The sequence below is a fragment of the Patagioenas fasciata genome, chromosome 4 (assembly GCF_037038585.1).
Source record: "Patagioenas fasciata isolate bPatFas1 chromosome 4, bPatFas1.hap1, whole genome shotgun sequence".
Taxonomy (NCBI): Eukaryota; Metazoa; Chordata; class Aves; order Columbiformes; family Columbidae; genus Patagioenas; species Patagioenas fasciata.
The window spans coordinates 6,661,873-6,685,936 of NC_092523.1; the positions used below are offsets into that span (position 1 = coordinate 6,661,873).

At 48.1% G+C, this 24,064-nt stretch overlaps 3 protein-coding genes across 4 annotated transcripts in view; 2 read left to right on the forward strand and 1 right to left on the reverse strand.

Annotated features, from left to right (window-relative positions):
* The window catches only part of REEP1 (receptor accessory protein 1), a 499,521-nt gene that overhangs the window by 188,519 nt on the left and 286,938 nt on the right, over positions 1–24,064 (forward strand). The gene's annotated exons all lie outside the window — the stretch shown is intronic.
* FABP1 (fatty acid binding protein 1) lies at positions 11,276–15,268 on the forward strand. The gene is made up of 4 exons (XM_065837606.2): positions 11,276–11,431; positions 12,499–12,671; positions 14,527–14,619; positions 15,145–15,268. Exons 1-4 carry the CDS (start codon positions 11,365–11,367, stop codon positions 15,193–15,195), a joined length of 384 nt encoding a protein of 127 aa, XP_065693678.1. The 5' UTR covers positions 11,276–11,364; the 3' UTR covers positions 15,196–15,268.
* Positions 17,098–24,064, reverse strand: part of SMYD1 (SET and MYND domain containing 1) — a 29,639-nt gene continuing 22,672 nt past the window's right edge. For both annotated transcript variants that reach the window (XM_065836794.2, XM_065836793.2), the window contains 4 exons: positions 23,134–23,226; positions 21,796–21,959; positions 19,026–19,194; positions 17,098–17,524 (listed from right to left, as the gene is read on the reverse strand). In XM_065836794.2, the coding sequence (XP_065692866.1) occupies positions 17,366–17,524; positions 19,026–19,194; positions 21,796–21,959; positions 23,134–23,226 (585 nt within the window). In that variant the 3' untranslated portion in view covers positions 17,098–17,365. The remainder of the gene's footprint in view (positions 17,525–19,025; positions 19,195–21,795; positions 21,960–23,133; positions 23,227–24,064) is intronic.

Consider the following 24,064-nt stretch of genomic DNA (forward strand, 5'->3'; position numbering starts at 1 on the left):
CAGGATCTTCCTTCCTTGCAGCAATCTCTGCCCCTGCAGAGGTACAGCACACTTTGAACCTAGCTCAAATTTAGGCCAGAATGAGGAAAGGATCAAATCCCTGGGAAAAGCTGCACAAGCTGACATTGAATTATTACACCGGTAATAAAAACTATCACCAATGTGCATCTGAGCATCTCCACAAGGGACACCTGGCACATCCCAATGGGACCTTACCTACTCCCAGGACCATGGGACTTGACGCCTCTGGGCATTTACTCACTGTACATCTAATACTTCCAATGTGTGCATTAGCTGTGTGAGATAGCTGCACTGATTCGTCTAAAAATACCTTTAATTGTTCAAGTGCTTACGGTGAGATCAATGATCCCTTCAGCCTCTCATCCCTCCGGGGTGCACGCAGGAACTCTGCAAGAAAAGAAAAAGGGTTATACCAGGACACTTGCTGCTCTGTGTTCACAGACAGAAATAGCAGCAAGGGTGTTGCCACAGGTTTATCTATGGCCTGGGCCTCTCGGCAGTGGTAGCCCTCACTAATGAGTTCATTGGTTAATGCTGTGATGGCACAGGCGGCTTCTGTGGCAGCCACAGGTGAGTGCAGAGCGCAGGGGAAACACTAGGGACATGCATCAGGAACACAGTGCCATTTATTTTCTCATACCCAGCCTTGCCATTTCCACACACTGATGTTTAGAGCACCATTTTTTTAGTGTTGTTTTGAATTTTAAAAGAAAGGAGGGGAACAGCATGCCCATGCTGCTGCACACCAGCCCACCAGGGCTTACCCGCTGCAGCAACAGATCAAGAGTTGGAAAACACAACGGGTTTTCATTAACCCAGTCTTGCCTCTGTATTCCTGCCAGGATTTGCATTTCCACTTTGGACCTTGTCTGTTCTGAGCGGTTCATGCTCTTTGGACTCACCTGTCAGAAATCAGCTGTATTTGCAAACCCGAGATATGGCAGCTGTCAGACTTCTACAACTTTGTTGGGTTTTTTCCCACTGCAACAGCTTTCATCCCTCCAGACATGATTTCCTCAGCCTCTCCACCTACCAAAAGCATCCCAAAGTGTGCTGAGGACCAAGGAAGCAGAAGAGCACATACAGCAGTGAGAAACCAGTTTTTTTTCCTCCACAAGTTCCCCCAAAATCTCAGGTCTCACCCCAGAGCGTTGCGGCACCTGAAGGAAAGCACTGCAACACCCTCAGCTTTGTGTTTGCTGAGCAGATTTCTGTCCTCTCCACCAATGGGCCTCTCTGTACGTCTCAAGAACAAGCAAGGCACTGGGTTTGGGTCCCCTTTTGATAACCCAAACAGAGCATCCCCAGGTCCAGGAGCACTGGGGACCAGAGGCTTTGCCAGAGCCACCAGAGCTGGCGTTCAGCCTGGAGAAGAGAAGCTCCGGGGAGACCTTATTGTGGCCTTTCCATACTTAAAAGGGGCCAGTAAGAAAAACGGAGACAGACATTTTAGCAGGGCCTGTTGCGATAGGACAAGGGGTGATTGTTTTAAACTAAAGGAGGGGAGATTCAGGCCAGACATGAGGAAGAAATTTTTGATGCTGAGGGGGGTGAAACCCTGGCCCAGGTTCCCCAGAGAGGTGGTGGCTGAACCATCCCTGGAGACATCCCAGGCCAGGCTGGACGGGGCTCTGAGCAACCTGAGCTGGTGAAGATGTCCCTGCTCATGGCAGGGGTGGCACTGGATGAGCTTTGAAGGTCCCTTCCAACTCGAACTATAATTCTATGATCCTGTGTCACTAGATGGCGGCAATGCCTCACATCCATGGAACAGATGCACAACCCCAGCCTCTGGGCAGCCTTGTCCTGCTTGCAACCAGCCTTTCCCACCCTTCCACAGGTTCCTCCCAGTTTTGGGCCACGTACACTCAGCCATCCCACTGGGATTTCAAGCAACAGCCATGAAACACCTCTCCAAAGAGCCCCATTGTGGACCTGAGGAAGAGGAGGCAGGGGCAGTGTCCTGCAGTGGGATGTCAGGCTATCAAGGTGGGTGGCCTGAGCCAACACAAGGGCTCGTTGAGGGAGAAAAGAGGTTGTTCACATTCACCCCATCTTCTCCCTGAGGTCCATCCTGAGGTTTTATCAGCATTCATCCAGCCTGGTCCCTCCTCCCTGAAGAGTCGCTGGATCCCCTGGAAAGATTCAGAAAGGAGCACGTGGAAAGACCCCAACTTGCAACCAGGACCAGAATGCTCCAAATTTAATAGAAAAGCATCACATAAGCCTGACCAGCATGAAAATCTCCCTGTATCTCCCAGTCTTGTCTCTGTCCACGAGCTGACCAGTGTCTGCAAACCATAGACAAACAAAAGCTTTCAGATCGATGAGTGACCCAAGCAACTCCAGGCAGGTCCAGTAAGCGGGTGACGAGGATGTTCGAGGTTTTTCAATGTCATTTACTACCCTGTACAGAGTAGTCCCAGTAGAAAGCGTGTTATGTTGTCTGAGGAAAAATACCCAAGGCTGTCACTGGGGGTGAACGAAGAAGTTGTGTGTCCCCTTCCCTTCTCATGTGCAGAAGCATGAGTTTTCACAGAGAAAACGGGAGATTTCAGGTAAAAACTGTGAATTTTTGGCCAGAAATCAAACTATTATTTCAGTTCTGCCTTTCTCAGTGGCAGATCCATGACTTGGTGAGGTTTGGGGACCCATAGCAGGAAGGTGGTCATGGAAGTTTGCAGAGAGAGTCTGCAGCTGCATAGGCAAATACACGCCCAGAATGATTTGTTCGAGCCTCATGTCAGGGAGCTGTTAGGCAGAAAGGAAGCTGTCCCTTTGTTACAGCAAATGCGGCTCTTTTATCCTCTTTCTAAGTCTGATATAGGTCATCAGTATCTCAGCTGACATGAAGTAGGATTTCCACATTGACAACACCACTCCTCACCTACAAATGTGCACACACACACTTTTCCACCTCTACCTCTGGTGATTTTGCAGGGCAAGAAGCTGCCAACACTCTGGCCCTTTCCCAATAGCCGGGTGCAATTCTCTTTCCTTACTGTGAGGTGTTTCACAAGGTCATGGACATCTGTGTTGTAGTTTGGGTCGTGTAGGCCAAAGTGCAAGACCTGCTCATAAAGGTAGAGGAGAAAAAGAGCACGAGGATGGGATTGTGCAATGCTGGCTCCCCTGGTGGGACGCTGGAGATGCTGTAACCTGGAAAAGCTTGTGCAATCTGGTGCTAGTGTGTCAAAGTCTACATTAAACCACAGGGACAAATTTTATCTCAAAATCTGCAGTCCCAAAGAATATGGGGTCTATGACCACCCACTAGGGACTCGACAAGGAAGATGCTGTGGTGGCTGAGCAGTTACAGCATGTTTGCTTTATCAGCTTCTCCAGGTGACTTTGGAAAGCCACTCAGTCTCTGTGCTCCATTATGTGCAAAACAGGGATACCTGTGCTCAGGGAGATGATTTGTAGCAAATATGGCAGCATCGCCAAGCAGGACATGTGCAGTGGCAATCCTGGGCTTTGTGCACAGTTCTGGCCTTGCTGAAACCATGGTCGTTTCCCATGGAGCAGCTCCCTGGCTCTGAACCTGATGAAAACTCAGTTGCTCTCAGACCTCCTGAAATCTCTCTGCCCTCCTTGCAGCAGCGTTCTACCTCAGCACTCGGTCTCTGGTCTCTTGTGTCATTGTTTTCCCCAGTCAAGGAGCACCATCTGCTAGGGAAGGTCTCTGGGGATTTTGTTTGGACTTTCCTTAAATTAAATGCAAACTGTGGTTACATATTTGGCTCAGAGAGAGACAGGAACAGTGGTCTTTGGCACAGCGCATCTGCACATTCGCTCTGGAGCTGTCAAGCTACCAGGGTGATGATCATCCCAGAGTGCGAGGCTCTGCCAGATGTCATGGGTGTAGGACACCAAGTCAATTGCTTTGACAATGATATTACATTTATAAAAAGCCATTTTGGGACATGAGACGTTCATATAGTGCACGTGTGTGGTGAGATGCACATCAGGACTCATGTGCAAACAGCAGGGCATGCATGCAGATGCACAGGCTTCTCCTCATGCCTGTATAGGCCTGAGAAGTTCTTCTTGACTAATTAGCTGCAACCCACTGTGAGCAGTCATTAAGTGAGCCGCTGTGCTTCATAAATCACGTTTGAGGAGAGCTCAGGCCAACTGGAGAGGTGAGCACAGGCCCAGAGTGACAGCCATGTGTCCCTCCAGGACTGAAGATCTTCTGACAACCTGTAGACACTCGGAGGATGCTGCTCTTTGCATCCCAACATGCACGTCTCCCTGTGGTCCGTTGAGGCTTTGCTTATCCCCACTCAGGGGCTCTTCATGCCCCTGGATCAGGTAGAGACATCTGCACTGCAGATGTGTGGTGGTTTGAGATGAAAAACATCTGCACTGGTTAACTGTTTGCTGGCTCTCTTTTGGAGAGCTCTTCCAGATCTTCCTTACTCAAGAACACTAACTGCTAATGGTTCCATTTCTTCCCCAACTTCTTCTTTCCCTGCGTTGGCACAAACTAGCCCCATAACTAACGGGCACTGTTTTCAGTCCGTAACATGAGTGGTGGGTTGGAGGACAGCCTCATCCCACCACAGGCCAACCTGCAAGGGGAATACCTGCCCTCTGAGGGCATGAACAGGGGTCCATGTGCCCAGAGAGAGGTCACAGCACAGTACTGAAGATGTTTGAGGTAAGAGAGGGGAGTATGAGTGTCGCAGCCAGCAGCTTTGGTCCTGCTGTAAGGCAAGACCCCAAAGCCAAAGGCCAGCTCTTCTGCAAGCTCTGTTCCTCAGGTGATCATTGGCAAGCAAACCAAGGCAGTGACAGGTGTCTTCCTACGAGGAAACAACTGTCTTGACACTGGATAAGCAATACTGAGCCTTTACTCCCTTTGGGACCTTTGTGATAAGATGACATAGGTTGAGAGCTGCACTTCACTGAATTTCACCCTTAATGGAAAGACTTATCAAGTGGCCGTGTTCTGTACAAGCTGACGCTTTCGGCAGTCTTATCGAGGCTCTGATAATGGCATATCTAATCTAAACCAATATGAACCGGCGCTTGGATGTCTACAGCTTGGAAGTTACAGCTTGGAGGCAGCCAGCCTCCAGCGGACTGCCACAGACATTTTGAAAAGAGAAAAAGCTGGGAAAGGTGCTCTATTTAATCCCAGTGCTGTCTTGGCAACGCAGTACAATGAAAGGTTGGTGGAAACTGAGAGGGAGAGAAAGTTCTTGGAAACAGCAGCATCTTTTCCCATCCCATCCAACCTTTTGAAGCAATGCAGCCATGTGGTCTGCAGAAGAAACCTTTGTTCCTCAAGGTTAAAAATAATCAGAACAAAGATGTGAAAACTGGGCAGCGGACCAGGTTCTCAGGTACAAGCACAGGAGGAAAAGGGATGATCCAAGTAATAATATGAGTTGAGGCAGAGGGAAAGCCATGTGGGGATTTGTGATTGGCAAGCTTGTGATCAAGGTCTTCGAAAAGTGGCTAGGGGTTTTGGGGTCTTCCACTGCACCTGCATTGGAGAAATCCATGACTGAATTAGCAAAAGACCTGGCTTGTAGCCTTTCACATTTTGGCAAAGAAAATCCTACTGTAGAGTTCAGTCCCAGCTTCCCAAAGCACTGAGGTGAAACCAAAGGCCTCACAAAGCCTGGGGAGTCACTGGTGGGATAGATAAGAAGAGTAAGAGAAGAGGCAGAGATGCATGAAGACATTGCCAGACCTCCACAAGGCTGCCAGGTACCCCATCCCGGGCTACAGCAAAGTGCCTCTCCCCCCATAGGGATCCAGCTGTAAAGTCCTTTTCAGAGCTCAGAGCTTAAATCAAAGTTTTGGTTCAAACTGGAGAAGGCAGAACAGTCTGAACGTGAGCCAGCAGTGTGCCCAGGTGGCCAAAAAGGCCAACAGCATCCTGGCTTGTATCAGAAATAGTGTGGCTAGCAGGACTAGAGCAGTGATCGTCTTCCTGTACACAGCACTGGTGAGACCAAACCTTGAATCCTGTGTTCAGTTTTGGACCCCTCATGACAATAGAGACATTGAGGTGCTGGAGGTAGTTCAGAGAAGGGCAATGAAGCTGGTGAGGGGTCTGGAGCACAAGTGTGATGGGGAGAGGCTGAGGGACCTGGGGATGTTCAGCCTGGAGAAAAGGAGGCTGAGGAGAGACCTTATTGCTGTCTGCAACTGCCTGAAAGGAGGTTGTAGCATGGAGGTTGTTGGTCTCTTCTTCCGAGTAACAAGTGATAGGATGAGAGGAAATGGCCTCAAGTTGTGCCAGGAGAGGCTTAGATTGGATATTAGAAAAAAAATATTCATGAAAAAGGTTGTCGGACATTAGAACAGGCTGCCCAGGGCGGTGGTGGAGTCACCATCCCTAGAGGTGTTTAAAAGATGCATAGATGAGGTTCTTAGGGGCACGGTTTAGTGACAGTATTAGGTTAATAATCCTGAGGGTCTCTTCCAACGAAAATGTTTCTATGATTCTATGATTTTCGCTGCAGGAGCCCTGAGACTCAAAATCCTGTTTCCCACCACAACATCCAAATTGTCAAGGAGCAAACATCCAAATTATCAAGGAGCAGTGCACATAGGAGCGGGGTTTCCAGTGCCCTGGCAGACACTGAGTGAAAGTGTTTAGTTAATGGGAGCCAGTATGGGGAATCCCAGGCGAGGGGATTCTTTTTGGTTATAGCAGTTGTTATAACTGAAGGCACCAGCCACAGATTGCCCTTTGGGAGGTTTGGGTTGAGCACCTCTTCTTTGAGAGGTGGGTGGTGCAGCACCGGGATGGTACCCAGAGAGCCAGAGGGGTGGCTTTTGAGGTTTGAGTAAGGCCATGGCTGAGCTGCTCTGCTGTTGGTGATTTTCTTGCTTTGAGTAGGAGGTTGAAACAAAGACTTTCAGAGGTCACTTCCAACTGGTTTTTCACTGATTCATCACCTTGGGACACAAGATACTTTCATGGCTCATAGGAAGCTGAGAAGTTTTGCATATCCACATCTTTGATTCAGGTGCAAAAAGCAGAAATGGGACACTTGTGTCCTTTTTTCCAACAACCTTCTAAGATTCTACGCTTTATTTTCAAAGCAGCTTAAACATGGAAGTACCTGCTGTCTTCCCACAAGATATACCCTCCTCAATGATTTTTGAAAATGATCTATGCCTTTTCTCTTTCTACAAACCAGGTCCAGGTTTTATGGTATGTATTTAATTTTAATCAAATGGTCAGCTGACTCAGTCTTTATGTTAATGTAATCAGGTGTATTTTCTTGGCCCTGGAAAGTTAAAGTGATGTCATGTTTTAAAAGGCCGTGTATTCTGATGAGGAGATGTACAAGAATTCTGAACTTTGCTATTGAGATTAAGTTTATCTCACCTGATGTTTGCTCAGCAGGCCTGGCTAGATAATAATTACCCCGGATAAATTTAATTCAGTAAATGTTTCTTCTTTTTCTATAAAAACTTTTGCATTTCTTTGCTCCGGGAAATAAAAGAACATGAGTCCAATGGAACACTTGCAGACAAAAACAAAACAACAAGTTTTATTTTTGATCATTGATCAAAAATCAGTTGGTTGCATTTCCGAACCACAGTGATCCATAGCCCACATTTATCCAACACGCCGAAGCTGTGAGCATAAGTGCATTATATCTATCCACAGTAAGTGAGAATAGGAGAGGATATCTGCGGAAAACAAGTTTGGTCCCAAGTGGGGTAAATTGTCTCATGAGTTGCCCATTTATGCCGACTTTCTAAGAGAGCCTTGAACAATTCTATTCTCTTTTAACGTTTGGTGGGTCACATTCAGACCTTAGGAGCCTGGCTTGCCCAGTGGGAGTTCTCACCCAACTTCTGGTGGTTTTTTAAGTGGTTCAACTGCCCAGATTAGGCATGATAACTGTTTAAGAGCTTGTGGGACAATACCTAGTGGGTTTTATCTAATCCTTTCCCCATATCAGAGTTCATTAGCTTGGTGGTTGTATCTCATTTCAAGCTGACATGGGTCTCCCAGGCAGAGTGTGGGCCCGGGAAGTCTGTGGTGGCTGAGATGTTCAGCTTTCTTGGGGGCTGGGAAGAACAAGATGGCACTTCAGGCACTTAAGATTGGATTAATCTTGGCTAATATGAAATGTGGGCTTCTTTTGGGGAGGCCAGAGAGGATAGGCACCCCTGGGACACTAGTCATGAGGTGTTTCTCCTATTTCTCTCCTTTGGCTCATCTAGACATCAGCTTAAAGGTCATAATTGCATTGGATGTGGCTGGAGTTACCTGAGAAAGGTCTTTCCCCACTGACACAGTGACCACCCGCTATCCCCAGCCCTCATGTGGAAATGGGTGAGGAGTGGGCATCTGCACCAGCAGCAGGATATAGTCATATAATCGTAAAATCATTTTGGTTGGAAAAGATCCTCAAGATCATCAAGTCCATTCACCTCCAGGGATGGTGACTCATCCACTACCCTAGGCAGCATGTTCCAATGCCTCACAACCCTTTCCAGGAAGAAATTTTTCCTCATATCCAATCTAACATGGTCAGGCATGACCAGTCTGAGAGTGCATGTCACTTTAAAAATCAATGATAACTGTAATTTCAGGAAGCTCTGGTTGATGACAGTGGGGAAAATGAGCCATGCAGAGCAGGACCTTTCCTGTGGTGACCACTCCACAGTGTATCAGGAGCACTGGGCTCCAAAATGAGTCAGATGATAAAACAATATTCAGGTGTTTTTACAAGTCTGGATCTCTTTCCTCCTTATGCAATATGAGGGGATGTGAATTGCCTGTAGGAGCAGCCAAAGGTCCAGGGCATGGCTGCATGGGACATGGCTGGAGGGGTCAGTCACCACTGTCTCCATGAAGAAGACACTGAAAAGAGACATGTAGCAGCACAGCCCTGCGTCACCCCGGGGTATTCAGCCAGGGCAGGGGAAAAAATGAAATGCAATTCCTAAGGTGACGTTGTACCTGTTGGGAAGCCCAGGATAAAAGGGAAAAAAGTTGAAAAGCTGTTTAGAGAAATTGCTGAATCCACCCCACCATGAGGGCTCTCCGAACCTGCCCAGAGGGATGATCTGATCTACCCCATGAATGCCACCCCAGCCAACTTCATCTGCCCTGCCAGCAGAGGTTTTCCCTCTACTGCCTCATCAGGCAGACTCTGCCTGTACTAATGAACCAGAAATTGAGGCTCAATCTGGCCCAGGCAGTATCACTGTGCTCCACAGAGAGCAGATACAAGTGGCTGCAGAGGGCTCTGGCAGCATCTCCAAGTTGGAAGGAGACAGATTATGATGCTATGAGAAGGCAGAATGGAAGAATTGCAAAGAGGAGAAGTCATGCGAGGCAAAAGGGGGAAATTCCCTGAGCTGGTAACTTTGGGAAGGAGGGGGAATTCATTGGGGCAGAGGATGGATGCTCAGATGCCATGCAGCAACGCAGGCCACTTGGCCAAGGGGACCACAATGGGAGAGGAGCCTGGATCTGACTCATTCATGGGGATCAATATGGAAAGGGTGAGTGTCAGGAGGATGGAGCCAGGCTCTTCTCGGTGACAACCAGTGATAGGACAAGGGGTAATGGGTTCAAACTGGAACACAAGAGGTTCCACTTAAATTTGAGAAGAAACTTCTTCCCAGTGAGGGTGCCAGAGCCTGGCCCAGGCTGCCCAGGGAGGTTGTGGAATCTCCTTCTCTGCAGACATTCAAACCCGCCTGGACACCTTCCTGTGTAACCTCACCTGGGTGTTCCTGCTCCAGCGGGGGGATTGGACTGGATGAGCTTTCCAGGTCCCTTCCAATCCCTGACATTCTGTGATTCTGTGAATGTCACCATCCTCAGACCACATTGCCACTGGAGGGGACAAACCACGCTCCTGCACACACCATCCTTCCTGCTGCCTGCCCAGAGAGCTGTGGGTGTGTGTTGGCTGGAGGATTTTATCTGCAGCCGCAGTGCCTTCACACGGCAAGATAGAGAGGGGCAACTTGGGATGGGGACAGACCCAGCTGGAGGGTGGTGGCTCCTGGGGACCAGGCAAACAGTGCCTTGGAGTGAGAAATATGGGTCGGCTTGGAGGCTGCTGATGTAGCGTTTGGGAGAAATGCAGCTCCAAGGGCTGGGATGCTCCTTCGGTGAATGAGTGACTGTGGTTCCTCTGGGGAATGGAGAGGAAAGGGGGTTTTCAGTGGTGGCTCCTGGCTGTAACCTGGGTTGATCTCTAGCATCACTGGTCCATCTCTCCACACAAAACCCTTTTCTGGAGGCAAGGCCATAGTGATGGAGTCTGAACTAAACCACAGCCTTCAGCATGGGCCAGTTCAGTCCCAGGATTTGGTTTTGAGTTATGCTTTTTTCCTTAGGGGATGGTGATGATTTGGGGCCTACTGCTACACCAAAACCCACTGTTACAGAGGACCAAGAGGTATCTGGAGCCACGAGCAAGTCCAGCTAGTGTGTGGCCACTATTCTTCATGCTCATTGTGTGCACATACGCAGGCACATCGCAAGAAGAGCCAGAGGCCACGGATGCATTTGCAAAGAGCAAGTTTTATTTTAGTTACCTCTCTACTGGGGGATCTCCGAAGTCACACCTAAGCTCCCAGGCAGAGGTGACACAAACAGGGACGCAGGCGCTGGTCAGTTCAGCCCTGCTGGAAGATCGCTGGGCCTGCTGAGCTCGCCTGTATTTCAAGGCTTCAGGCAGGCGCAGCCTCCCGCTCTTTCTCACAACAAAGCAGGAATCTCAGACACAGTGATAAGGTGCCCAGAGTTTCTCCCAGGCCTGTGTTATCTAACACAGAGCTTCTACTCATCAAGCACACAGGGTCAGTAAGACAATTAGTGTGATGTGTGTGCTTTTTCTACAGACAGGTGCAAGTCACTTGAGCGTATTTACATTTAACTAACCTCCTCGCCAAATCTTCCGCTATATCCCCATACACTCATGCTCAAGACCCAGCCTGCACACATCAACCAGGAGAAACATCCCCGCTTGTCATCTCCAGAGGAGACTATGATCTTCCAGATGAGCACTTCCAGACTGATCAGATGATTTGGCTTGTCCTCTGATAACAATCTCTTTGTACTATTATTTTTTTAATAACTTCTTTATGGATGCCACGTTGCTACCTCCATAAAATGGGTTTATGGGATTTTCCCTGCCCCCGCGTTGTCCGTAAAATGCAAAGCAATTTATCACTGACCATTGCCCAGTTTTATGTTAATGTTTGAACATAACCATAAAATTACATCATCTTACCTCTGACCAGCCTTTTGAGCAAAAGGACCTTATAAAACCAAGCTCTGCTCACCAGCAAGGCACCTTCTCTTGTGTTGGGAGCACAGAGAGCCTTTCCATCATGAGCTTCACTGGAAAATACCAACTCCAGTCCCTGGAAAATTTTGAGCCTTTTATGAAAGCCCTTGGTAAGTGCCTGGATGTGCTGCTTTGCCTCCGCAGTCCCACTGGCATTTGGGACTCCAAATGTGTTGATGATGTAGATGAAAAGCTTCTCTCAGAATTCCTGTTTCTGTCTATGGTCTTGCAATTGTTGGTTTGGGATTTGGTTTGGTTTTTTTTAATGCACGAGCATGGAGATGTGATCTCAGAAGAGAGCGCATCTCTCTGGATGGTGGCTGGAGGTCAAGAGATGCTGGGTGAAATTTTGTGACTTGCAGAAGAATGGTCCCAGCAGTCTCTGCAGCCACGGGCCAGCACAGCAAAGTGTAGCAGACACGTGGCAAGCCAGCAGGACCTTGGTGGCTTAGGATGGCTGCAGATCTGCTCCATCAGGCTGTGAAATTTGAGGGTGAGCAGGACATCGCTCAGTCCACAGTGCTGCTGCTCGGTGATGCTGCAAAGCCCCAGATTCCACCATTCATCAGAAAAATAGCGGGGGTTGTTTAAATGCTTAATGGTGAATGTGGCTAGCCGAATTTCCACCAGTGTCCATGACAGGGAACATGGTATGGTCCTGCAGGGATTCAGGAGGCTTTGCAGCACTTCTGCACAGTTATGTGCCAGATGTGCTTTACCTGTCAGAGCAGCTTCAGGCTTTGGGAGAAGAGTTTAATGAACTGGTTCTTAGGGACCCTGATTCTCGTTTAAAAAACTCACTTGATTCTGTCATTCTGCCTCAATTTATTCCATTTTTTTCTGCTTGTCTCCCAGCAAAGAAAGGAAAACAGGATTTTTTCTTTCCATGTGATAATTACCCAGGAAGGTAGCTGTTCTGCTCACAGCCAGGCTGGTGAGACAAGAGAGATGTCTCATTCCCCTACAAAACCCAGGATGACAGTATTTGCTATTCTTCCTCCCCAGTAGACTCAGGGCCTTGTGGTCCCTAGGGAACCATCATCACTGCAAAGTTTTCCACACTAGAATAGAAATCCTCACAGTTGTGTGTCCCCAAGTCCCGCCACATTCATTTGGCAGCAGGAATCTGCTCACCGATGGCTCCAAGATATACCTAATATCTCTTGTTCCTGGGCAGGGCTTCCCGATGAACAGATCCAGAAGGCAAAAGACCTCAAGAGTATCACGGAAATAGTGCAGGATGGGAAACATTTCAAGGTTACCATGACCGCTGGCTCCAAAGTAATTCACAACGAGTTCACCATCGGGCAGGAGTGCGATATGGAGTTGATAACAGGAGAAAAGGTCAAGGTGAGTGACCAGCTCCTCTTCTGCCATGGCTACAGGGGCTCAGGGACATTAAGTTTCCTTTCCAGACATTCCCTCTGCACTTGAGCCAAAGGGAATTACCAGACCATGGGTGTTAAAGCTGACACAGGGCAAAGACCTGGATAATCCCGCAGCCCAGTTCTGTCTCTCCCAGTTTTCACACATAATTGAATATAACAGGAAGGGGTTAATCGCTGTAACCAAGCCTACAGATGTGACACCCACTGCCCTGCTCCCTGCATGTCCTCAGCAGGGATCCTAGGGACACATTTCAGAAAATGACAGTGCGTTTCAGAGCCACCTTCCTGAGAAACTCAGAGCCCAAGTCTCTGAAGTTCCCACCTCCCCTCTTCACTTTTACAAAACACCATGCAAACTCCCCAGCCAGCACTTCTGCTGACAAAGCCTTGCATTCCTAAAGCTGTTTTAATGGCCAGTTTGGAAAAAGGGAGTAGAGATGCTTTGGTAAATCCTTCTGACAGCAAAAAGTCTGAAAGATGCGGGTTGGAAAAGGGTTGAATTTCTGTCATGTTGCAACACAAAGCATACCCCCACCTTCATTTTGTTGACTTAAAGGTAGTGCAGGAAGGTCAGCTAATGAATTATAAAACAATAAATTCTTTTAAGTCCCAGGAGTTGTTTGGCTCTCTGCTAGCCTTTTCCACTGCTTCAGTTTACACCAGGTGAGATGATTCGGCAAGGTGAGGGTTTATCACCCTTGAAATTGGGTCAGCTCCTGTTCCTGAACATTAGTTTCCAATGGTTCATAAAATGTCAAGACAGCACTACTGCCAAATATTGCCTCTCACCTTCAAGAGAAGATGATGATATAGGGACTTTTGAAAGGAGGAGCAATGATCACCAAAGAAATGCCCCCATGAGTCAGGCTCTGATAGCTGTACTGACTGTATCACAGTTTCCAGCATCACCAATGTCCCTTGTACAAAAAAACAGAGGGAAACAGCTATTAGAAAAGCTTCACCCTCTATAAATCAGCAACTCAAGGGCAGACGAATGTGTCTTACAGCTGGGCAGACAGATGAACAGAAACATTTTTTGCTGAGTTATTTATTTGAGTCATTTCAATGACCAGTGAGAGCTACCCTGGGGGTGTCGGTGCTGTCTGTAGCCTTTTTAGATGTGCAGCTCCTTAGAGGTTCAGAGACTCAGCAGGTGTGCCCGTGCTCCTGAGAGCTTTCCAGCCACCACTGTATTTCTGAAATCTCCTTTAATCATCTCCCACCTTGACAGAGACTCCTCCCAGCTTCACACTATTGCCTAGCTCCCCATCAGCCCAAACCAAGAGAGGCTGCTGCTGCAACGTGCACTGGATGGGTGGTGGAGAGGAGACAACCTGGCACACTCAGCAGTCCCCTCCTTGGAGGCGTGCAGGTCGTCTTGGTCTTGGTGCTGCATGAGGAGTTGCCCCAAGGAGCAGCTGGGCTGCGCAGAGGCACCAGAACTGTCAGGGTGAAAAGCTGTCCGTCTTCTCCCCCAAAACTCATGTTGGTGTGATGCCAGGGATCCCTGCTCTGGCATCTAGCAGTGCAAGAAACCATGAGGGATCCTTTGGTTGGAGGGGAGACAGGTAGGTATGGCAGCAAAACCGCACCCCTGTAGACCCTAAAGTGAACATCCACACCCTTGCTGTGTTGTAGTCACCACCAGCACATCCCTCTTTCCAACTCCTCCCAGGAAAGCTCTGAGGAAGCAGCATGCTCCAAACAGCTTGCAGAGGGGACAGTGGCAGCTGAGTACAGAAGGCGAAGGACAAAACGCAGGGGCTGATATGATCTGCAGTAATAACATGAATGTCTCTGTCTCCCCTCTCTACCAGGCTGTTATTCAGATGGAAGGTGACAACAAACTGGTTGGAACCATGAAAGGGTTGCGATTTGTCACCGAACTCAACGGCGACATCATCACCCATGTAAGTGTGAAAGAGAGGAGCAATGGCTGAAATAACGTTGTCTACAGCTACCTCCAGGGTTCTGGCCCTACAAAGCCTACTGAGATGCTGGGTGCCTCAGAGAGATACTGGAGACACGCATGTACTTGCACTTGGCCTCTGCAGCCAAAGCTGGTCAGTGGGCAGGCACCGAAGGCAGTTCTTCCTTATAGTCTGACCCAAAAAGCATTCTTTGAAACCCCAGTAGGCATTTCTGATCAAAGTTTCATGCAATGAAGGCATGTTCTCACCCAACCAGATATACATGTTTGTGGTTGGGCCTGGCACTTTCACAGAGAGGTGCAGCAGACTAATCCCAGCTGAGCAATGTCAGATTATCCTTATCTGATTTGGGGTATTCATGATGAAATCTAAAGCTTTAATAAATCAGTTTATAGGAGATAGACTGGGGATCAGTCCTGTTAAGTTTTGCAGGACCAGATCCTTTCCAAGTAGAGTTTGGAGCTAAGCACCGTGAAGACCTAATGTTTTCCATTTGTTTTTCAGGCCACGACCACAGGAGACATCACTTGCAAGAGAATCAGCAAGAGAATCTAGAGACCCTGAGCATGCCCATCATTTTACTGTGTTAAATGTGTTCATTAAAGTATTAAAGGCCTTTTCATCATTATCATCGGTGTCTTCGCTGTTGCTATAAAGAGGTGTGAGTCTCCAAAACCCACACAAGCTCACGTAGAAATTGGGCAACAGGTCCTTTCCTTACAAACACATGCAAGTCACCACAAGGTGGCTGGCAGGGCCAAAGCATGGGGAGGTTCAGGTGGGATCAAGGAGATGGCAGTCATCCCGCCGAGGAAGCTGCTTTGGGGAAGCAACTAGCATGGGGACAGTTCGAATGTCACAACCGCCATACCTGTCCTCCCACCTCTGCAGCAGGATCCAGCTCTACAGGTTGGGCCACCCCATTGCCACCTCCTCCCCATCCCTTCCCACCAGCAGGAGGGTCCCAGACAGCCTGACGGTGTCCAGTGTGTGTTTCACCCCAAACCACACCTGATAACTTGAGTTGAACTGGAGTTGAACTTCCCCTCCAGAGTGAAATACAGGTTTTCTCTCCTGGCAGGAGATAAACGCTGTTTGTTCACAGTGTAGACACAGAAAGACCACCAAAGTCATCTCCCACACACCCACTTGGTGCTGAAGTCTGGATGGAGACGTGGTTTTCTGACACACACAGGAGAGGTAACTCTTCCTTCTTTGATGCCTTTTCCAAGCCCTGTGCTTGGATGGTCGTTGGGAATCATCACTGTCAAGTGGATATATGGCTGGTGTGACATACTTAGCTGGGATGATGTTCTTAGAACCACTCAAAGCTCATCAGGATATTAGGAAAATACCACAAGCACTTACTCAATTCCTCCTGCAACCCCAAAATGTGTCACTAAAGGACCAATTTGTCCTCACGTGCATGTCTCCCATGACTCCTCTCTCCGCAGGGAAGATTTTCATGTTACAGGTTGACATTGATCCTCTGGCTGAGAACTGAGCCAACGTGTATCATCATACTGGGCATCAGTTGGGCAGCCCATGGACAAATTGAATGGCTTAGCTCAACAGCACCTAAAGAGCAGTTGTTGGTCTTCAGTGAAGTCATCTTAGATCTGGAGAAACATCAGCAAAAAGACCAATAAATGTCAAAGAGGAAAAGCCCTGGATTTGTTTTCTTGCTATTTTGCCGAAGAGCAGGTAGGGGACTCTTGAACAGACCACCCCTTTTCATCTCCTGGCTGCCACTGAAGGCCTGGAGCAAGCCCATTAGATTTTGAGGCAGGTGGGCAGACAACTAAGATCTTTTTTATCTAGAAATCCAACCATTGCCTTTAAAAAGCTCCGTTGGCCGCCCACTGACAGCTGAACTGCAGCCTATTCTTTTTTTTGCTCAGTGCAGAATGGATTAAGCACCTTTCTAAGCTGAAAGGCAGGTGCTGAAAGGCATCAGAGCCCTCAGCTCACCCTGAAGATGAGTAAAGCTGGATCCCCTCCCTGGAAAAGGCTTGTGCAATTAGAACTGCGTGCACAGCCAGAGCACCCCACCAGTGGAACCTGCTCCTAGCATGGACTTGTCTCATGTCCATCGGCTGCCATCACTGCAGATGTTTTCTAATATTTAATTAGGAAGACTAATTTGCCCTAATTATTTTATCCTGATGTAGGAATTCCACTTGCAAAGTGCCTGCAGTTTGATGTTGCACCCATGTCAGCTGCAGAATCGTTTTTCAGCAGTTTTTCATCAGAAAAACACCACTTTACACAGAACACTGTCTGCGAGTCTTATTCAGTTTGCTCTCAGTGTGCACAAGCATAGATTAGGCTTCCCGCTTCTACCATCCCTTGGTCAACCACCCATGGACACCACTGGGAAAAAACGATGTAATCACAAGGAAGTGATGGGGGAGGACTTCAGCATCAGGACTTGTAAAGAGAGAAACAGGCTCCCAATCAGAATGTAAATAATTTTATAACAGGGTTTTGATTTGATTTTTAATACTAGTGGTAGAAAAAGGACATTGTTTCTGCCAAGATCTCTTCTGTTTTGAGTCCTCAGAACATTCTTCAGGACTCTCCCCCAGTAGGTCCATGCTCTCGGACTGGTGCCACTGGAAATAATCTTTATGGATATATCACACTCCTATATGCCATTCTCCACGTCTTGAGGTGCCACAGGTGACGTTATCCCACAGGCACGAGTTTGTGTCAAGCTCATGGTTCATTCCTTCTTGTGGAAGAGGCCTGGTGAGGTCTCATTGCTGGGTTCAGGCATGACTTGAATCTTTTGGTTTTTGAGGGCGGCTTCCCTCATCTTGTAATACATGAACTCGTTCTGCTGGAACATGCGCAGCTCCATCTCTGTCTGGACACGCATGACCTGAGGGACACAACAGGTTACAAAACTTGTGACACAGGAGATCTCAAAACAAGGGAATAAAAGCACTGCCTAAAAATGGGGACCGTCCTTCAGGGATGTCCTAGGCCGTGTAATGACTGATGCAACTTAACCTAAGTGTCCCACCAGCAAGACCGCAGAATCACAGAATGTTAGGGAAGGGACCTCGAAAGATCGTCTAGTCCAAAGCCGACTGGACACAGACACCAGATTACTTCCTCAAACCTGGTTGCTTGTGTACAATGAAGGTGAAGAAGACATTGGCCTTTTCTGCACCCAGCTCTTCCATGGGCTGCTGGGATGTCTCATACGCCCAAACTTGATGCGGGACCCAGAGGTGACGCTGAGTGACTCTGCCTTCCATTCCGATGCTGGGCCTGACCTGTGGTGTGATCCATCCCTGGGGTGGGGGTCACCTCACATGGGAGGAGGCGGGAGAGGAGCAGGGGGATGCTCAGCACCTCTTGGGCCGTGTCACAGCTGCATCCCCTGCATCCCAGGATTCACCGTGAGCAGAGTCATTCCTAGTGCTGCATTACAGCAGAGGCTCAGGAGGGATTCTAGGAAAACTTTCTATACCTGTCTGTGAGTTTATTCAACCCTCAGTTTAGGAGAACAGAGATAAACATGTCCCATATATCTGCTATTTTCCTCCTGAAGTAAGTGGGAAACAAAATACAGAAATGGAGGTGCTGGAGTCTCGGCCTCTTCTATATATAGGCAAACGGTCAACAGACAGGTTTGCTTTAGGTGCTAGGTACTCATTTTTCTGATAATATAAATTTGCACTTGTAAAGGTTATAGCTCTGCTATACCAGGGACTAGACATCAATAAAGGATTTCATTTGGTACCATGTAATTTTTTTGGCTAATGAAGGAGAATGCTGTAAAGCCAACAGGTCACATCAGGTGAGATAAAGGCTAAAGAAATTATAGATCCGTAGATGCCATTGTAAATAGTTCATCATAGCTGAGCAGATGTAATTCCCTGGGACCTGCAGCTCTGGACTGTAAGGTGGGAAATACACCTGTCAGCCATTTGAGAAGAAAATACATCGCAGCTCAGAGGGACTGGGAAGTGGTAAATAAAGAAAAACTGATACCGACAAAGGAAAGGGGTTGGTAAGATGGGAACATCCACCACACACAATTTGATATAGTCAAATTGTAACGCCATCTCCACCTGAGTGAAGCAAAATCAGGCTGCTGGAAAAATGGGAGGCTCCATCCTTGGGAGCTTAGTGGCCATTTGTAATGTATGTCCTGGTGCGGGATAAAAGCTATTTTTCAGGGATTAAAATTCCCCCTAGGAAGGGACATGTTTTTCAGCAGACTGTAACATAATCTAGAGAAAACCACAGCACCACTAATAAGCAGTGAGTACCTGATACATCTCTCAGCTCTTACATATGGGTTGTTTCTACAGCTTGGATGTAATTTTGCCCAGACAGACAGCAGAACCAACACGGGAGATGACACCTACCTCCAGGTCTTTGGTAATTGGGTGGGAAGGTCCGTGGGTTATCAGGAGAATGGCATAGGCTTTACAGATCAAGCCATGCCCAGCTTCGATGAGACCAGCGTGCCAGTGGGTCACTCCTGCCCGCATCACAGCCATCCCTAGCTGTGCGTTGTTGGGATGGTATATTTTCCTAGAAAAACAAACAAACAAACAAGCAAACAAACAACATTGAGTAATTTTAGTTCAGGAAAGATTTGGGCTCCCAAATGTTTGTCAGTGATGTGATATGTTTGCCAAAGAGTGGATTGTTTACTGAAGTGAAGAGCCTGTCGCATTCAGTGCCACACAAACATGCAGCCCTGCTGAGAAAGGGCCAAGAGTGACACGAGCGCACAGGTTATCTGAGGACCTGAGTTGTTGTGAAAGAGGATGAACAACCTGTTAATGCAGAATGCTGGACACCTGGGTGGGACAAAGACAAGCTCTGTCATTCCACATTATTTTGAAACAAACACAACCCAGATTTGACCCGACAGCCCAGATGGCATTGGCTTGACTTCAGACACTTAATAAAGTGCCTAAGTTGATAACGTAACAACCAGCAGCTTCTCATTCAAAGTGGGGAGAGAAATGAGTGGTTCCAGAAACTCCAGAAATGTTTCTCTCACCCTCTGGAGATGTGTCACTGCCCCTAGGGACTGTCAGATCTCTCCCCTACAGTCAGTATCCCAGGTGGACAGGACGAATCCTGGTCTATACATCCAACTTCAGAAACTCAGGCAAAATTAGAAGCTGATTTACCTGAAAATCTGCCTTAAAGGGTGCATTTGGCATACTGAATTGGCAGATCTTCAAGGAAATTACTGCTGTCCATACTCTGGACTGAGAACCTGAGAAATGGGGAGGGGAAGCAATTTCTTCTGTGTCACTGAATGAGCTCAGTGCCAGGCCTGGGACACGAAGTGGCCTGTCAGGAGGGTTCACTCTAGACTCTGTCACCCCTTTGAACAAGAAAAAAATATCACAGGCCTTTGGGGATAGAACTGACCAAAAAGGTAGGTGATGAGAATGAGATGGTCTCACCAGGAGGGTGAATGAAATGACAAAATAGGCATTTCTCTTCTGTTCTCTATGGTTTCAATTACCTTTTTTTTTTTTTTTTTTGTCTAAATAATACTCATCAGTCCTGTAGTAAAACCTCCGTAATAATAAAGTATATAATTTTTACTGTGAGGTTAGCCCTGGATCTATATGAACTAAGCCTTTACCACAGACTTGTGTGTGGTCTAGACAATAGAGTAGTGAGGTGGGTTGCAAACTGGCTTAAAGAGAGAAGCCAGAGAGTGGTGGTCAATGGTGCGGAGTCCAGTTGGAGGCCAGTATCTAGTGGAGTGCCTCAGGGGTCAGTACTGGGGCCAATATTATTCAATATATTCATTAACGATTTAGACGAGTGAATTGAGTGTACTATCAGCAAGTTTGCTGATGACACTAAGCTGGGAGGAGTGGCTGACACGCCAGAAGGCTGTGCTGCCATCCAGCGGGACCTGGACAGGCTGGAGAGTTGGGCGGGGAATAACCTGATGGAATTTAACAAGGGAAAGTGTAGAGTCCTGCATCTGGGCAGGAACAATCCCAAGTTCCAGTATAGGTTGGGGAATGACCTATTAGAGAGCAGTGTAGGACAACAGGACAACAGGATGACCATGAGCCAGCACTGTGCCCTTGTGGCCAGGAAGGCAAATGGCATCCTCGGGTGTATTACAAGGGGGGTGGTCAGTAGATCGAGAGAGGTTCTCCTTCCCCTCTACTCCGCCCTGGTGAGACCCCATCTGGAATATTGTGTCCAGTTCTGGGCCCCTCAGTTCAAGAAGGACAGGGAACTGCTGGAGAGAGTCCAGCGTAGGGCAACAAAGATGATGAAGGGAGTGGAGCATCTCCCTTATGAAGAAAGGCTGAGGGAGCTGGGGCTCTTTAGTTTGGAGAAGAGGAGACTGAGGGGTGACCTTACTAATGTCTATAAATATATAAAGGGTGAGTGCCACGAGGATGGAGTCAGGCTCTTCTCAGTGGCAAACAATGATAGGACAAGGGGCAATGGGATCAAGCTGGAACACAAGAGGTTCCACTTAAATTTGAGAAAGAACAACTTCTCAGTGAGGGTAACAGAGCACTGGAACAGGCTGCCCAGGGAGGTTGTGGAGTCTCCTTCCCTGGAGACATTCAAAGCCCGCCTGGACACATTCCTGTGCGACCTCACCTAGGCGTTCCCGCTCCAGCAGGGGGATTGGACTAGATGATCTTTTGAGGTCCCTTCCAATCCCAAACATACTGTGATACTGTGATACTTTGTGCATACTAATTAGCCAAGACAAAAATCTGTGTATTATTCAGGAGTGAAGGGTTGTCTTGAGTGACAGCGATTTGACAACAGCTTCTCTTTTCTCTGCAGATCCCCCTTCTCGCAGGGTGCAGGAGAACAGACCATCTCCTGCAGCTACAGCCTTTCTGTCCTACACCCAGGTTCTGTGTCTTGCTACCAGGACAGCCCTGAGATGCTTCTGAGACAAAACAAAGAGGTCAGTGAAAGAGGTACCCAAGCCATTTTCTGGTTACAGTTCAGTATATCACGGTGTTTAGGAGCTCTTGTGCATTTAGGAAGGTTCTAGTGATATAATCAGGTCCCAATCTGAATGTCCTGGTGGGAGCAGACTAAGAAAATTATTCCTGTAACACACTGCCTAACATTGTATAACCAGAGAGAGCTGCCCAAAACAGAGCACAGACATACAGGTAACCGTCCACCATCCTCTTGGCATAGTCAGCTGCTTCCTCAAACATCTGGAGGTAGGAGAGCACCTCGGAGGCAATGCTGAGGATCCTCAGGAGGTAGATGTTGGTGTCCCCCAGCACAGGCTCCTGTTTCTTCAGGCACTCACGGCACAGCTTCACAACCTGCACCCAGGGGAAGGAGGCAGAGGAAGGGAAAGTCAGAGCAACTTTGGCCCTGAAGCTGTCACACCAAAGCCCTGTGGGTTGCATGGTCCATACCAGTCCCAGAGGCCAAGTCAACCTCCATGAGGGTTGGAGACGATAGAATATGCTTTTATGTGTCGGGAAACATCAGCATAGTAAAATGTTTCATGCTCAGAGCTTTTTCTCCCAGGGTTGCCTTCATAAAACTGGTGGGGAAAAAGAGATGTCTACTGTTCAGGAGAAGAAAGATCCCAGGAGGTTGGGTTTTGTCAGAGAGTCTACAGGACTCTTATGCCTCAATACCATTCACTCAACCTGCTACGAGCACTTGATGCAATAAATGCTCTTAACGACCCCATGGGGCTGGAGACATGAAGCTGTACTATCCCGTGCTTTACTGCTCTGTCTGACCCCTGACACAACATCCAGATCTCTGCTCTGGAGGACTTCAACCTTTTCACAAGTAAGTTCAAACCCAGAGGCTGTTGCTCAACCTGGAGTGTTTTCCTGGAGCTGTTACACTCTGAAGAGAACAATTAAATATTTCCTGAGTCAGCAAAATAGGGAGAAAGGAAGAATTGACTTGAGCTCTCTCACCACTTTGATCTGCGCTCTGGGTGGGATACAGGTCTCCCACACCACACACCCAGCCTCGGCAGTCAGCAAACGAACATCATGCAAAAGCCAGGAGGTGAAGAGGAGACCAACACAGGCAAACACAACCCATGGCTCAACGTAGCAACTCTCCTGACTGTTTTGTCCCTCTCCCAAACCCACTGTCCTCCTTTTTATGAGGCTACCTGGCAGATCTGACTCGTTACACTTCCCAGTAATTCATGGATTTTGTCCAGAAGACCCTTGGTTCAACACTGGTGTCAATTGGAGGTGCTGGAAGTCACTGCAATCTCCTTGTATCCTCACTATGAAAGAAACCAGTCTGCGATGTCTCAGACACAGTTGTGGTTTACATAGGACAGAAACCAGTGTCAGCTTTTGCATTTTGAGCTGCTAAGAGGGCTGGAAGCACGTGGGGATAGTCAGGTTACAGCAATGGGGGTTTGTATCATCCTTAAATAATTGATGCAGGGAGGGACAGGACAAGCTTTCCCTGGCCATGCGTACACAGCAAGAGAGCGAAAGCAACAGGACTCACTTCATGGTAAAGTCCTTCCATGCGGGCCTTGCTGATCTTCTCCAGTGTGTCCTTGGAGAACTGGATGACCTCCTTCACCGTCTCTGCAGAAGGCTGGGAACAACATTAGGAAAACCAGTGAGGAAAACGCACTGCCCGACGCTTGCCAAAATAACTTGGTTGAAGAGATGCTTGTTCTGCAGTCTGGGAACCCAAATCAGCTCAATGAGATGCCTCTCACATTACCTGCAGCCTTCTTACCACTGGCTGTATATCCCAGTGTGCCCTCAGACCTGCCCGAGGCTGGGCTGAGATGGTCCCGCTACCAAGTTGAGAGGTGCTGCTGACTTCAGCAAGGATGTTGCTCATCAGAGTAGTGACCATGTACATCTGGCACGCATAACTAACCAGGTTCCTCGACTCTTCCCTCCACTTTTCTCCTCTGGAAAAGTGATAGAATTGACCCTGCAACTGGGAGGTCTCAAGAGACACCAAAAAATCTCAAGACACCAAAGGTCTCAAGAGACACATCACAGTGTGTATCAGGTACTCTCAGTGCAGTTGCTTGAAGGGAATGTCTAGCCCCTGTCAGGCTAGACATGAGGAAGAAATTTTTGACACTGAGGGTGGTGAAACCCTGTCCCAGGTTGCCCAGAGAGATGGTGGATGCCCCATCCCTGGAGACATCCCAGGCCAGGCTGGACGGAGCTCTGAGCAACCTGAGCTGGTGAAGATGTCCCTGCTCATGGCAGGGGTGGCACTGGATGAGCTTTGAAGGTCCTTTCCAACCCAAACTATTCTATGACTTCTATGAAATGAGGCTCCTGAATGACAGCTGGGTGAAAAAGGACAGGAGAGATCATTAAGTGTCACCCACTCCGAGAAATGCTGTCATTAGGTCCAAACACCACAAGATGGTTGACCTCAGATTTCAGCCACATCCAGAGAGTGA

Bases quoted from the DNA above. Each gene is read 5' to 3' on its own strand.
- FABP1 (XM_065837606.2), top strand. From the start codon at position 11,365: ATGAGCTTCACTGGAAAATACCAACTCCAGTCCCTGGAAAATTTTGAG. The intron at 11,432-12,498 runs GTAAGTGCCTGG...GTTCCTGGGCAG, and splicing joins GCCTTTTATGAAAGCCCTTG to GGCTTCCCGATGAACAGATC. The intron at 14,620-15,144 runs GTAAGTGTGAAA...TTTGTTTTTCAG, and splicing joins ACGGCGACATCATCACCCAT to GCCACGACCACAGGAGACAT.